The 15,094-nt window shown below is 52.0% G+C and overlaps 5 protein-coding genes across 5 annotated transcripts; 2 read left to right on the top strand and 3 right to left on the bottom strand.

Moving 5' to 3' along the window:
• Positions 1-392: 392 nt before the first annotated feature.
• Positions 393-2,923, bottom strand: LAESUDRAFT_749432 (uncharacterized protein). The gene is made up of 15 exons (XM_040911557.1): positions 2,879-2,923; positions 2,397-2,807; positions 2,321-2,333; positions 2,214-2,268; positions 2,099-2,149; positions 1,929-2,045; positions 1,781-1,896; positions 1,680-1,724; positions 1,572-1,625; positions 1,459-1,518; positions 1,221-1,406; positions 1,143-1,171; positions 1,070-1,090; positions 798-1,011; positions 393-745 (listed from the first exon to the last, which is right to left on the bottom strand). The coding sequence occupies exons 2-15, from the start codon at positions 2,465-2,467 to the stop codon at positions 692-694; spliced, it is 1,086 nt and encodes a 361-aa protein (XP_040765205.1). The 5' UTR covers positions 2,468-2,807; positions 2,879-2,923; the 3' UTR covers positions 393-691.
• A 1,411-nt stretch (positions 2,924-4,334) lies between these two features.
• On the top strand, positions 4,335-6,903 carry LAESUDRAFT_110706 (putative monooxygenase). The gene is made up of 11 exons (XM_040901205.1): positions 4,335-4,727; positions 4,787-4,902; positions 4,965-4,981; positions 5,048-5,236; positions 5,295-5,443; positions 5,499-5,614; positions 5,677-5,808; positions 5,869-6,058; positions 6,110-6,191; positions 6,255-6,518; positions 6,579-6,903. The coding sequence occupies exons 1-11, from the start codon at positions 4,445-4,447 to the stop codon at positions 6,664-6,666; spliced, it is 1,626 nt and encodes a 541-aa protein (XP_040765204.1). The 5' UTR covers positions 4,335-4,444; the 3' UTR covers positions 6,667-6,903.
• A 2-nt stretch (positions 6,904-6,905) lies between these two features.
• On the bottom strand, positions 6,906-7,781 carry LAESUDRAFT_677887 (FAD-dependent thiol oxidase). Its single transcript, XM_040905673.1, has 2 exons — positions 7,130-7,781; positions 6,906-7,079 (listed from the first exon to the last, which is right to left on the bottom strand). Exon 1 carries the CDS (start codon positions 7,726-7,728, stop codon positions 7,141-7,143), a length of 588 nt encoding a protein of 195 aa, XP_040765203.1. The 5' UTR covers positions 7,729-7,781; the 3' UTR covers positions 6,906-7,079; positions 7,130-7,140.
• Positions 7,782-10,122: 2,341 nt separating this feature from the next.
• LAESUDRAFT_110530 (uncharacterized protein) lies at positions 10,123-12,064 on the top strand. The gene is made up of 3 exons (XM_040901203.1): positions 10,123-10,552; positions 10,624-11,935; positions 11,989-12,064. The coding sequence occupies exons 1-2, from the start codon at positions 10,220-10,222 to the stop codon at positions 11,893-11,895; spliced, it is 1,605 nt and encodes a 534-aa protein (XP_040765202.1). The 5' UTR covers positions 10,123-10,219; the 3' UTR covers positions 11,896-11,935; positions 11,989-12,064.
• Positions 12,065-13,712: 1,648 nt separating this feature from the next.
• LAESUDRAFT_724905 (uncharacterized protein) lies at positions 13,713-14,470 on the bottom strand (the record flags this gene model as incomplete). Its single annotated transcript, XM_040908718.1, has 3 exons — positions 14,113-14,470; positions 13,882-14,059; positions 13,713-13,825 (listed from the first exon to the last, which is right to left on the bottom strand). Coding segments are annotated over exons 1-2 (516 nt in total), but the record flags the coding sequence as incomplete, so codon positions are not given.
• Between the last annotated feature and the right edge of the window lie 624 nt (positions 14,471-15,094).

Below are 15,094 nucleotides of genomic sequence, written 5' to 3'. Positions count from 1 at the left end.
AAATCCTTTTCCACCAGTAGCCTCCCTCCTTTTTTGATGGTATGACAGACCTTTCGTGGTGGCGCTAGTGTGAAGACTCGGCTCTGCATCTTTAAATGTCATACTATAGCACCTGCATGAGCTTCGGTCACGATCTATCTGTACCCTGACAGTTTACATCAGTACCAGTGCGTCTCCCGTTCTTCATCAATATGATTTAAAGCGTGGACAATCAGTGAGCCCACTGTTGGAATGGCGAAGTAAACATGCAGCTTCGGACCGCGCTACTAGCGAAAGGCACGAGCCACGGACGTACAGGGCTCGCATCATTTCCTCTGCTTTCGCTCGATTTCTTCAGCACTGGCATTGCGTGTATGAAGGACTCATCAATTGGCATCTCCTGGGTGCACGTTGTTCACTGCAGGCCTATTGTACAAAGTGCATATCGTGGGTGCATATCGTGAATCACAAATACAATTGACAGGAGTGTCTCGTATCCAGCTCGCAATAAATATTTCCGGTCCTATCATAGCGCTCAGGAACAAAGAAGGTAGATTCCGACTTCATTGCACAACGTGCATATCATGAGTCATAAATGCAAGTGACAAGTGTGTCTCGTATCGAGCTCGCAATGAGTATTTCCTGTCTTACTATCATATCGCTCAGGAATAAACAAGGTAGACCCCGTCCTCTTTCACGGCACGGCTACGAATCAGTCGAGACTGTTACGACTGACTTTCGATTGCTGGATGGAAGACCCAACAGGCTAAAATCGATCTGAAATGAATTCAAGTCTCGTCGATGTTCCAGATACCCACGTTGAGCTCTACCATCGTCTCGTTCAAATCGCGATCCTTGTTATACGCAGTTTCTCTGCTGTTTTCTCTTGACGCCTCAATGTCTGCGACGGTATCTAATACCGTTGTTTCCGGGGACGTGGCAATGTGAGGTACTTGCAGTGAAGCTCCGATAGCGTTCTGCTGTCTCAAGGACGCTCGACTGTTGATGTTCGCAAGGAAGGAGTTGGCGTATCTGAGGGAGGAATGTCAATCACGATGCTCATATTTCATGCTGAGAATCGATCACATACACTTTGGGAAGCACGATGCTCCTTTACAGCAGGTCAGTAATCATGTCACCGAACAACAATCTTTACCACTTACGGAAATTGATAAATAAGCGTTGTGTCCGTCTGGATTCACTGAGATGGACCAACAATACGAAACCTGCGCGCTACTCACTGGAGGAATGCCCGCTATTATGGCTAGGATGACGGCAAAGAATGCTGCAGACGTTATTTGTAAGCGTGATATCGCATCTATACATATTGAATGCTTGCCGGTGGCGGCATTCGTCTCCACGGTGAGTTTCATGATGCGATGGATTAAAGCATCTGTCGAGGCAAACCCTGTTCTGCTCTTGAGCAGCTTTGTGTTCCACATTAGAGGGAGAATATAACAAGCGAAGCAAGAAACTGACCAATATACACATTGTAGTCGCGATGAGGACATCATCGACTGCGCTCAACGCAAGCCAGAGCTACAACTTGTCACGATGGCTGCCGCAATACAACAGATACGTTTTGTACATACCATTAGAGGCGTTACTGCATTATCCATATCGCGAGCAGAAGGTGACACACGCGCCTGAACGTATATGCATGAGCCTAGGGGGTTACACAAATGAGGCAAAATTCATACCAAGATACCGCCAGTGACCCCAGAAATTGCCTGACCGACTGATAGCTACGCACAAGTATTTGAGCAGATAATCTTGATCACTATATGCATAGCTTGCTCACAATCACAATTGCCAACACTAATGCGTACATTGCCTTGCGCAAGGCTGCACGATGAAGCTTGCTCGGTTTGGCCAGCGCGAATATACGCCATGCAAAGAACAATTGCACCGTTGCCGCTATCACAGAACCCATTACTGGAGCGGAGAACCAAATCCATTTGGTGGAGATGATGGCGGCCCGATTGCATAGTTGTAGAGGTAAACATCAAACATTTGCGCAGTGACCAAGCCGGTCTGGACCCATTCGAAGGTCAAAATGCCGTATACTGCAACAATTCAGCTGGACTTTCAGAGGAGAGTCAATAGAAGTCATAGGTACCTAGGCACCTCAGGTATATACGGTCTGCTGGAAAATTACAATAGTACACGTCTGTCTCGGGTAAGTCCCATGATTAGCATCTATGCACGTCAGGCGTGTAGGAATCAGTGCTCACAGACTTGAGTGTTGAGGATGCCGAGTAAGCCCCAGTTGAAAACGAAGGCCAGCAACTAATTCAGGCTGTGTCGACAATAGTCGGGACATAAACAACGGCTAACGAACCTGCGGACCTGCACTACAATCGAAATAGTACTTAAAATCACCGACTGCTTTATTCGTAGATGTGGGATATACGTACAGCAATGATAGGGAATCTGATGATGCCATGGCTTTGTGGGTATGATGGAGCAATGTCGAAGCGTCATGCATTCAGGTTCAGACTCGCCATTTTGAATGCTGCAATCCGTCCCGTCAATCCTTGTTTGGAGCAATACAATGTTCAGACCACAGGAAGCTCGCAAAGGGGGGTAGATAACATCACCGAAGGCATTGCATCCAATCATACCGTGAGAGAACACAGCCATTCAAAGAGGCATCACGCCGGAGAAGTTCCAGTCAGACAGCTTCCATGATTGACACACTTTGCCGAGTGGAAAGCGATGGTTCAACGCTGAAAATCGTGGTCAATGTTCTCATGAGGCTGTCCGCATGAGCGCCTGATGCTGCGGAGAACGAGCTAGATCGCTGGACCACGGACCAGCTTCCATTCCTAATACCACAGGAAGACAAATATCGATGTACATCAATCAAGGACTGCGTGATAGAAGGGATGAGTCATACTCAGGTTTATTGTTTATTGTTGCACCATGAACAAGGACTCCTAGCGTCTCAAACCTCTTTGAGGCGGCAGAAACACCAAGACTTGATTACCATTTGATACCAGGAGAACGTGGACCATGTTGTTCTGGTGACAAAAAGTATGGAGGGCATTGGCTACACGCCCTCCCCACAGCCTCTTTTCTACTACTGCTGGCAATGCATCCGGCAAGGCGATGAGCATTGACATCTGCGATGGTCCTCACATTGACACAGGTTGTCCTAGAGCCAAAATAGCGGATCTCAACTGCATGCGTGTTACATCTGGGAAGCACGTTCTGCTAGTCAATCGGAGGTGTTGGGGTTCATTTTAGAAGCTGAGTGAGAGACGAGTCGACAGGCTTGAAGAACTACACCGTGTGTGCAAAATTGAGCCGATGACCCAGAGAAGACTCAACGCGAGTTCTATCAGTCCCGCTAACTTCGCCACCATTACTATGCTTGATCCCGCTGGCACTCTCTCCTGATGATTCGATGTCTGCGGCCGTGTCCATGGTTGCTAGTCCTGGGAATGCAATGAAGAGAACCGCCCGCGTGGAAATTGCAACTTCGGCGACGACTCAGTACTCAGTACTCATGGACGATCCATTGATGAATCGACGCGTCGTACAGCCATATAGCCGCTCGCCGGCGACGGCGGCCGAGTGGACACTCTGCAAGGGCCCGATCACGCTCTCTGCCGTGAAGGACGCGGATCAGGTGGATGATCTCATGAGCGCACAAGGATGGAAGCTATCGAATGGGGAGTCGAAGAGAGGCTGGACGTGTGTAACTCGACGAAGCGCTTCCGGGGTACTTGCCCAGAAATGATTCAGGAGAAGGGGTGAAAGGAGAGCAAGAACGACTCAACCATCTGCAGCATGTCCATCATGATGTGTCACGCAGCACCCTTTAAGTCTGTAACATCATCGTGATAGTCGATGACGATGGTGCGTTGTTGAACGTTAGCTGCCCTTCCGCTTCTGATGAGTCTACAAACTTCGAAAGATTGTTTCGCGAGGGATGGCCCTTCGCATACTCCAGGCGGTAAGTGTGCCACAGAGATACTGGTCTCGGAGTGACCAGTGTTCATTTCCGGATCCCGCAAAGGCCTCCTGGAAGGCATCTCAAGAGATGCGAACAAAGCGACTGCTGGCAAAGAATGGAAACGGAACCCGAAAGGCGCAGGACAAGCCGGGTAAGGCGGGCATTCCAAGGAGTGCGCTTGTGTGTCCGTGGGGAGATGATGTGGACTACAGATCGCAGCGTGGCCAATGAAAGGCAAGCGCAAGTAAGCGTAAGTATGCGTGCCGCCGAGGCCCGGGAGCATCTCTGCCACGGTGTTCTCCCATCGATCAATGGCTGCGTTGTGCCCAATCTGAGAGCTTGTGCAACGCGCTTGCACTGTTTCACATCCATCGGCGATCAATCGTCTGGTGCTTTAACCATGCTCCCAGCCAAGGTTAGGCCAGGCAGAGCACTGCGTTCACTCCGGATTCCCCATTACCCAGGTGAACCCATTCACGAACCACCGCCATCATTGTCAAGACCATGGACGGCGTTCTTCCCGCCGCTGTTGCTCTCGGTCTCGCCGCTGCCACGAGTGACATCCTCCAGCCTCTCGGTCTCGCCGCCGCCACGAGTGACATCCTCCAGCCTCTCGGTGTCTTCGTGGTCTCCTGTGGCACCTATGTCCTCGTAAAACATCTTCTGTCCTCGCGCGCACGCCTTCATCTCGCCCCAGGGCCCACCCGCTGGCCCATCGTCGGCAATGCGTTCCAAATCCCGCAGGTCAATCCTTGGCTGACCTACTCCAAATGGGCCGACACGTACGGTGAGCATGCCTCCGCGAACGGCCACTGTACGCGCTGTCAATGCATCATCATCTGTCAGGCGATATCATTCATCTCGACGTCTTTGGCCAGCCCATCATCGTCATCAATTCTGCCGAGATTGCTAGAGACCTTCTCGACAAACGATCCTCCATCTATTCCGAGCGGCCGCATCTTGTGAGTATTGACCTTTGCCTCATGTTGTGGCGTCGCGCCTCATTCATCGTTCTCCTCCGCAGATCATGGCAGGCGATCTGTAGGTCATTCCTTCTCCAACTTTCGTGTGACGCGCTCACTGCCCATCGATCGCGCCCATCTACAGCGTCGGCTACAGCGAGGGCTTCGTTCTCCAGCCCTATGGCGAGGAGTGGCGCAGGCAGCGCAAGCTCGTTAACGCAGACTTTGCCCAGGGGACTGTTCCGCGCTACTACCGTCTCCAAGAGACCGAGGCGCGCAAGCTTGTCCAAGCCGTGCTTCATGACCCAAGCTCGCTTGTTCGCCAGGTAAAGATGTAAGTATCTCCTGTTCTCTCATTGCGTTTCTCTCGCCACAATTCGACTGCCTGGCAGGAGGATTGCGGCAATCATCATGGAAGCCAACTATGGCTATACGGTGAAGTCCGAGGACGACCCGTTCATAACCATTCCGTTTGCCGCCATGGCCAACTTCAGCAAAGCTTCCGCACCAGGCGCATGGCTCGTCGACTTCATCCCGCAGTGTAAGCGCTCGTGCGTCTCCTCATCGCTCACGTCCGTTTATACTTGTCTTCGCAGTGCAGCGCCTGCCATCTTGGGTGCCAGGGACAGGGTTCCTCCGTACGGCCCGAGAGTGGCACGAAATCTGCATGAATGCGACTTGGAATCCGTACCGCTGGTGCAAGCAGAACCTCGTAAGCGCAGTGTTCCCGCTCTTGTGCCTTCTATGGCTGGCTGTTGATGTCCGATCTGCAAGCCCACCGGCATCGCACACTCGCCTAGTCTCTGTGCGACATCGCTCTTGCAAGCGGATGGCGAGCTTTCAAAAGAGGATGAACACACCCTCGTGTGGGCAGCATCGGCTGTCCTGGGAGGAGGGCTCGACACGGTTCGTACACCTGGGTCGCTGGTTGCTGTCTGAAGCCCATGCTGATCTTGGGACGAGCAGAATGTGTCCACAATCCTAACTTTCTTCCTTGCCATGCTCCACTATCCGGACGTCCAGGCCAAAGCGCAAGCAGAGATTGACGCAGAGATTGGGACCGACCGCCTTCCGTCCATTGCCGACAGGGCCTCGCTGCCATATATTTGCAGCCTGGTCACGGAAGTCTTCCGGTGGAACCCTGCCATTCCACTCTGCGAGCATCCGTTTCTCTCTGGCACTCGCCGTTGCTGATAAATGTCTCTAGGTTTCCCTCATTCGCTGAGGGAGGCGGACATGTACAACGGTGTTCATCTTCCCAAGGGTTCCCTCGTAGTGCCAAATGTTTGGTGAGCATGCCACGACGCGTCTTCCATGATGAGTGTGCTGAAGAAGGGCTTGGTCTCCCCTAGGCACATGCTGCACGATCCAATGACATACGCCGACCCGATGAACTTCAAGCCCGAGCGGTACAACAACTCGGACGCCGAGATGCAGAAGGTCACAGACCTGGCATTTGGATTCGGCCGGAGAGCGTGCCCGGGCTTCTACTTTGCCCAGGGTACCATGTTCGCGGTGATTGCCACTGTCCTTGCAACCTGTCAGATCGTCCCGGCTATCGACGAACGCGGCACGCCGATCATTCCCAAGATTGCATATACTTCTGGAAGCATTGTGTGAGCCGTGGTACTGGCCGAGACCCAGTTTCCTGTGTTGTTGATCGTCACCTCTTGCAGATTCCCCGAAGCGTTCGAATGCAACCTGAGAAGTCGATCGGAAAGTGCGCGGGAGATGCTTTCTAGGAGTGTTCCCTCTTCTGAATGAATGCATACTGAGCGCCTGGCTATATGAGGGAAGACTCCGAGAAGATTAGCACAGGCGAAGTTCAACTCCAGAAGAGGGCAGTGCGTGGATTTCTTGCATATATGCGTGACGTGGAAGGCTGTGCAGATGAATTTGCAGTTCGTAAAGCTCATGCGATGTGGCCTTGTTCTTCTCGAGATTACTAAGTCCACACAGTGGCTGAATCCACACAGTGGCTGATTATACAAAGTGATTATCAGCAGCTTTCTATACGGGATACAGGCATCAAACTATTCCAAAACAACTTTGACATGATGAATAATATCAGATATTGCAGCTGAGACGATAGAAAGTGGCACACCATTCGCATCATCTAGAGCACTTACGCCATTGTTTCTCAAATAGCACGGATCGCATCTTAGGTAGTGTCCGGCCTGGTACTGTTTGTGATACGTTCAACTTCAAGCATTGAACAGAAACTTACCGGGAGACCAGTTAATCACAACTGCCGTCAGCTGGCCCATCCTTCCACCGTTCATCTAAGTTCCGAATAGAGCAGTTAAACTTTGGTTTCCCCAGCCGCTCATTCACGTCATTATGCCTCTCGCACAGCCATCTGCTCAGCGGGACTCTCCCGCTGACATCTGGTGGGTGATCCTTCATGTTCTCGCCCAAATGCCAAGCGCAGGTCGTGCACGGATACAGCACAGGCAGAGCGTGCAGAAGGTTAAGCATGTTCGCACGTTGGAATGGCGTGGGACGTTCGGGATAGTATGCGGCCGTACTATGCAGGAATGTCCACGTCGCGCGACCGAGCTCCTCGACGTCGGGCGGGCAATGGGCTGGGCGGACGTCAGGATCGGGTTGGGAGGCGAATCCTTGCCCAGACGCGAATGCGGCCATCATTGTAGCAGTGTTCTTCCTCCCCATCTGGCTGCGGGGGTGCGCGTCGGTGTTCTGCGCGCGGGGTCTCCAGTTGCGAAACGCTGTGCAAATCTTGCATGGCTTGCCGTCAGGGCCGATGACCATGCCAGGAGGCAAACGCTCCCCATTTGGAGTGGAACTAGAAGAGGCGTCGGGCATGTCTAGCAGATGGGAGGCGGCGAGCAGGCGAAAGTTTGATGGTAGAGGCCAACGTTGCAGCGCTGTATAGCCGGGCGGCTCGGGGTTTCCTGATGTGGTCGTACGACCGACGCGTCGCGCAACCGTCGCAGTGTCGCAGTGTCACTCAAGTGTCACTCGTTCGTGGCCTCAACCCACTAGGCATCGACGACGCGCTGCCAGCCTCTGGGTTGGCATATGAAGTGCATAACGTTCTTTTTCCCCGCTTTATTGTCTTTCCTCCTCCCCCACTTCTGCTCTCGCACCCGCATATACCCAGGATACCTGCAGCCACATTCCTAGACAACGTCGTCGAACCACAAATGTTGGCCCTGTGACCCCATGGAAGAGAATGTTATGTGGATGCATAATCTGATCTCACGTCAAAGATGTCCCCGCTGCTGGTCTTGGATTTTCTCGGAGAAGATGGAAGATCAATGAACATCCCGGACGAGGGCTGGTAATGCTCCGTACGCGACCTTCGTGTGAATAAAAGCCTGACAGGATTGACCGTCAACCTTCTTAATGATCTACCATGGCGGCCCTCATGGAATGACTGGTGCCATCTCTCGCGGCGGGGAATTGGAGCCTGTCGTCGGTTACATGACCTACTATGACGGACATATGTGTGCTCTTGGCTTCATATATGCGCAGTGTCTGACGGTATAACGTTCTGATATAGGGGGGAAAGTAAGTGGGTGATACTACTGTTCCAGTCGCATGCTTCACTCACATGAAGGATAGTTGGGGTTCAGCACTGCTCAGCACAGGAGGATCTTCCCAACCCCTCTTTTTTGGTCCTTCCCGACGAATGAATGGTGTTGCGATGCAGATATCAGGGTCTGTAACGGATAAATACAGGACCTTGGCTGCATCTGCAACCATAACGAGAAATAAATGGCGGTTTGCGACTGGTCGGTATCGTTGTGTCAAGATAAATGCGATCCGACAGACGTGGATAATTCCGTTGCAGCGTGTATGCGGCCACATTTGATAATATCTTTACTTGAACGGCTGACCGGTCGACTTTGAAAGCCTCACCATTAAGACGAGATTTGCCAAGTAAAGTCGTGACGGTCTACCCCATAAAGGTACGTTTTCACACAGACATGAGCCTCCTAGAGTTACCCAATACCTATTAAGCGTTGGTCGATATCAGCGATTCGTGGGCAAGAAGTGATCGAATCACGGGAGGACATGGATTCCATCTCCCAATGCGCACCCGTCCCCTCATCAAAGCCAATCCGCCATTGTAGGAATTTGCAGTCTCAGCGCTCATTGGCAATACCAAGACAGCGATCAAAGTCTTGCAATGCCTCGGCATGTCCTATGGACCATATATCCATTCCAGGGGTAGAATGAATACGTCGGCAGTGTAGGTGATTCAAGCTCTGCTCGTCGGATCATCACGAGACGTCACCGAGGTTCCAGGGAAGGACCTAAACCCCCTGCCAGCGGCTGTTCAGGAATAATAGGCACCCGTGTGGGCTGTTCAAGAAATTCTGCTTATGCTCCAGGCCCGATAGCTACGAGGTGCGCCTTGACTCCTCGCTCGATCGTACGTAGCACTGCCAAATCATGCGAGACATCAGTTGCTGATGATGATATTCGAGTTCAGTTGTGGCTGGTGCATTCGAAAGCAGTCCGGCCATCTTCAATGAACGGTATTATGCATCAAGAATGCCAGAATTCGTACTCACTGTCTAGTTATCCTTCCTCCAGCATTATCCAAAGCACTCGACGATCATATTCATGTCAACTCTTCGCGCCCCATGACTGGCCCTCCATAATGCAGTTTCGAGGGAAGCCGCCGACATTGTGAAGAGTCGGTGATCCTACAATATGGACGACAAGGGGATTTGGCACATGAAATCAAGGACCTAGACCCGAAGAACGACTCACTCCTACAGGTCATCGATCCTTTTCGACCCTTGCACGATATCTCTCGGCCTATAAGACGCGTGGACGAAGTTGCAGTCGACGTCGACGTCGCAGGGCTTGCAACGCGAACACAGGATGAGTGCCACCCATGGCCGCACGTCTCGGACAGCTGATCGTAGCGGTACGGATGCGCCGTCGACCGTCACCGTGCTACCGCTATTGCCCGCTGCGACAGTTGCCTAGTTGTGCCAACCGTAGCTGTCGTCGAAGGGTGGAGGAGACGCGTCGACTGGGGCGAAAAGCCGTTGAAGGACGTGTGGAAACACGCCACTCCCTCGGCAGTCGGCAGGTCCTCAGTCGGAGATCCGGAGCCGTGCAGCTGTTGATGAAAGTGTAGAGTGGCAAAACGGTTGGCCTAATGTGGTGGTCCAAGCCCGAACGTGCCCAATGGCCGCTATGTCACGTGGGCGCTTCGTCGCGCTACGCGTTGTTTAATGCGCATTTTCCTCGTGCACAAGCCTATTTAAACATCACTGACGAGTGGCGATTAGCCACGCTCACACTCAACTCTTCCTCCCATTAACTCGCCCCAATGCTCTCCCGACTCGTTGTCCGGTCACAACCCTCTACAGCCGCGTGGACCATGGAGTCGAACAGTCCATCAAACAATGTCATGGAAGTCGCAAGCCTCCCGTCGTCCCGCGTCTCCCACATCGAGGAACTCATCCGCATGATCATGTGGAGTCTCCACGACCAAGGTGGCCGCAAGTCCCTGCTCAACTTTGCTCTGGCGTGTAAGGCCTTCCGCGAGATGGGACTGGACATCTTATGGGCAGAGCAGGATTCGGTGGTTCCGTTGCTCTCACTGGTTAAGAATTGGCACTGGAAGAAAACTAGAATTGAATCCACAGGACGAACGTTTTACGTGAGTGTGTTCCTCATCATCTCTCAACGACAAAAACTCGTCCGCATCTTTCTGACTGGTTTTCATTTTAGGAATTGTGCCATTTCGGCGAGCCGCCTTGGGATTTCGGCTCCTGGCCTGACTACGCTCGCAGGATCAAAAGTTTTACCTGGAATTCCCGCTATGGAGTAGGCATCGATGACACCAGCTTGCGGTGCTTCATGACTCTGATACCAGAGGGCGTCCAGTATTGGCCAAATCTCCGTCATCTCACCGTTCGCGACGGTTCGCATAGTTTTCAGGATGCCTTAAACACTCAGATACTCATTCTCCGGACGCTACGAAGCATTACGCTGAAAACTCAAGTCCCCGAGTTTTTGTGGCAGGTCTTCGAAGAATTGTGTGATGGCTGCCAAGACTTGCAGAGCCTCTCGGTCACTAGTGATCTATTCCCGGGCATCTCGAATTTTGTTTGGGATAGCAGGGAATATGATAAACGGCTGCGTACCTATGCATGGCTGTACCGTTTGCTCCTGCAGAATAACCTGGTGCGCTTTGTGTGCGGCACGTCGTTGGTCGAACACTTCGTCGTCGCCCTCGGAGAAATGACTAGACTGAAGGAGATGGACGTCATAATCGATGGACAGCTCGGTTCTCTATCTGCGCATGCCCTTCCTGTTAAGTGCTTCCCGGCTTTGGAGGACCTGACCGTGCAGTTCTATCGATTGGAGGACACATCGCACAAGCTCATGACGATGATATCGTCCACCAAACTTGTGAAGCTTACGCTCATCATTTCCGAAGTTCATGAAAAGAAGCTGGAGAACTGCGTCAAAGCTCTGGCGCAATTCGGGGCTCTCCGTCATCTGCACTTGGTGCTCTTTGATGACGAGAGAAGAAATCCACCGCCGTACATCGCTCAAAAATCGTTGGATCCGATCCTGACTTTGAGCAACCTTAGATCCCTAAAATTGCGTATGCCCTGTCTCCTGATCGGCATGAGCGGATATGACGAAATTGTTCGTGCGTTGCCGCATCTGGAAGACCTCCGCATTCTGGATTATGACCTGTCCACATATACGGATCCTCCCGCATATCACAGCCTCATGGATATCGCCGAACACTCTCCCAACCTGTTGAAGCTTTTTGTGCCGGTTGATGACAGCAGCGTTCCTCCGCTTCCACCCTCTTTCCGTTCCACATCTCGGGTGAACAAAATTTACCTTTATCAACCCGTCGTTCGTGGACGTGAGGCCCCTAGGCCCGTGGTTAGCGACTATCTCGCAGCATTGTTCCCGGAAACGCCACGCGAATCCATTGAAGTCATCAACCCAAATATCCTCAAAAATGGGTATGTGCGTTAGCGCACCTGAAGACCGCATCTTTGGCTGTGCATTGAATGGTGTAAGTCTGTACGGTCAGCTTAATGTGCCCATACGCTAACATGTCCTCTCCAGTTTCATTCCCAGTTTTCGCGTCCCACGTCTGTTAACTCACTATATTTTCTATCTACTCCGTGTTTCTATTGCATCCGAATCGTCTCAAAAAATCCGTGATATCTTGTATGTACCAGCGTTGGCACTACTGTTAATATAAACATCCTCACTCTCCCCAATTTCTGCGGAGAGACAGTGTTGGATGGACATTATTCATACGCGCACGAACCCCTGACAAGTCGGGTACTCTTTACGAGGACTCCTCTTGCCTGACAATGCTGTCGCTGAGAGTAATAGAGTCGGGTGAATGTTGGGGATCTGTCTCTGACGTGCTGCCGGTGGTTGAATCAATTTTGCATGTTAACGGCCTGTGTCTGCACCGCGAACGAGCCGTCGAGATTCCAATGCCATCTCATGTAAGTCTCGCACTTCCGTGTCCCTCCTGCTATGTTACCTGTCCTGGTCAAACGCTGTCCCTTTACATGCAGTCCATACAATCAAGTTTGCAACCGTGGGGCCGTTGCAAAATCATAATCCTCACAAGTACTACGAAAATTCTTTTATCCATGGTGATGGCAATCCTCGTTTGCTTTCTAGACCTGTCTCGTGATTGCCTCAGGAAGGATTGATAGCACGGAAGCAAAATAAGGGCGGGCATTTCCTTTGCGTTTTCTGACAATCACTGGTATATAAAGCTCACATACCCTCACAGGGAATAGATTCGGTTATTGTTAGTTTTGCCGTTCACGAACTAGCATCAGAAACATTCACGCTCCATGGTCCCGATATCTCACACCAACCAAGTGTATCAAGCATTTCGTGCGTACTTCCTATCGATCAAGCGTCCCGGCGCGAACTCGCGAGGAATTTCGTGAAGCTTGCGGTACTAGGTTGCTGCCGAGGACATCACTGGGCATCCACGCCGTGGCCGCACTGGCAAGGGAATGCGGGTCGAGGATGGAGCACGGGCTGTCTCCGTATTGCGTGCAACGCCAATCGATCGAGGACGTGGTGTGGTCGATTGGGAATGGGAGCCGTCTGTAGAGTAACCGACATGCTCTGCCGGAAGTCGAGCCCGCCGAGGAATGCCGGTTGTCTCCGTGTTGCATGCCTCCACATTGCATATAATGCCAATCGATTGAGGACGTGGTGTGGTCGATCGGGAGCGGCCTGTAGAGTAACCGACCTCTGCTATTGAGAGCGGCTTTAGGAGTCGAACCCGCCGCGGAATATGCGATGACGCCTTCGTATCGTGTGCAGTATTAGTCGATCTGGGACGCGGCGTAGTCGATCGGAAATGTGGCATAGAGCATCTTTCTTCGAAGTCGACACCTTCAAGAGGAGAAGTGGAGCACTCAACATGTTGGCCAGGAATGCTCTGTAGTTCCTCGAGCATCTCAATCGCATCATCCTGGGTGGCGATGAATTGATCGTAATGCTTTGACACTTCGTCCAGCTGATCCACTCCCCACCGCGGAATCGGCTCGTCCATAAATCCTGCCTTCGAAATGGCGTCGATACGCGGTTTCAGGAAGAGGATTATACGTTTCGAGACTGCTTGCCATACAGGTTGCATGTAAGGGGTGGCCTGGAGCCACATGTCGTGCTCGAGCGCATTCACTTTGCGTGTTGCACAATCATCCGAGTCGAGCCAATGATAGTCCCACCGATGAAAAGGCCTCGCTTGTGAGACCGGAATTGGCTGCACATCATGTGTTGGCCCCTCGAGTGCGGCACAGTAGTATGCGAGAACGTAAAAGAACGACTCGAGGTCGTCCAAGTGATCATGAGGGCCAAATAAAGACACATTTTTGTCAGTAGTAAACAGTACTTTCGCAGATTGGAACACACGCGTTCTCTGAAGACATGAATTTGTAAATGATTATGGTTATGAGGCTGGATAGATATCCTCACCACTCGCAAGTCGCCTGCGGTTGCTCCACCAACCGTCCACAGCGTGCGGATATCGGCGGCCAAATCCAAGTCAATAATTTTCCTGCGTTGAATGCTCGGGCAGTACAGAAGTACATTAGGCTGTTAATGCTAACGTCACGATAGAGGATCTCTCGTTGCAAGAGCAAGTTGCGGTATCCTAACCGACGGCTCTTCAGCAATAAAATCACCAGCATTTATCATACGACTTACCACAAACGCAATCGCGAAATGAGATAAGTAATTTCACCGCACTCGGCGCACAGCACAACGGCCCATGATATCGCTCTAGCACTGGGAGCCGGCACCGGACGCGATCGGCGGCGTTTGTCTCGTAGAGATAGCCATCGATCCGGCAAGTCGTCCCGCGTGCGGCACGGTCACGAATCCAGTACGTAACCTTCATACCCGTATTCTGTGTTGTGGCACGTACTGTCCCCTGGTTGGTGATGACCTCGCTCTGATCGCTCCGAGGAACGACTGGTAAATCCCGTAAGCGGATCGTCGCCTTGAAGCCGAGTGCACTTGTGTGTCCTGACTGTGGCTCCAACATGATGTCGGAGTCTTTGCCGATTGCTCCGTCAGACCAAAACAACACCAGGATAGCGAGGACGAGGAGGTGACGGCTGCGTTGGCCTCGGAAGGCCACTAACTCAGAGCACCAGGCACCGCTTCCGTCAAACCCATAGAGTCGCAAGCGTTTCTCCGTCATCATGAACGTTAATACAAAATGTCGGTCGGGCTGTTCGATTTAGGCTGAGGCGAAGAACTAGGGATCCAGTGAGAAGTGTATCCGTGGGAACGCTGAGTTTCAACATATCGCCGCCACCGCCACAACGCGACCACGCGACCAGAGGACGCGCCTCAGGCTGAGCGTGTCTTTCTGCATGTCGCTCGACACTGGCACGTTCATTCACGCATTCATTCTGTCAAAATCCTGTCAAAAGTAGTGATCATGTCGGAACTTGCTCAGTCTTCTCTCGGCGACCCTCAAATTAATGCTGAATGGCTTGCTGAGCTGTTCTCTCGAAAGTGCGGGATCTCTCAACCTCGAGAATTCCAGATCAAACACGGACTTGACATCATCGAAGGGCGCGACGTCTTTCTAGTTATTGCACCAGGTCAGGGCAAGACGACAGTGTTCTGGGCCTCTCTACTCGCTGCTCAAGCACTCGGCAAGCAGGGTATCGCACTA

Source organism: Laetiporus sulphureus (genome assembly GCF_001632365.1).
Source record: "Laetiporus sulphureus 93-53 unplaced genomic scaffold LAESUscaffold_15, whole genome shotgun sequence".
Lineage (NCBI taxonomy): Eukaryota > Fungi > Basidiomycota > Agaricomycetes > Polyporales > Laetiporaceae > Laetiporus > Laetiporus sulphureus.
This window is presented reverse-complemented; position numbering and strand designations above follow the sequence as displayed.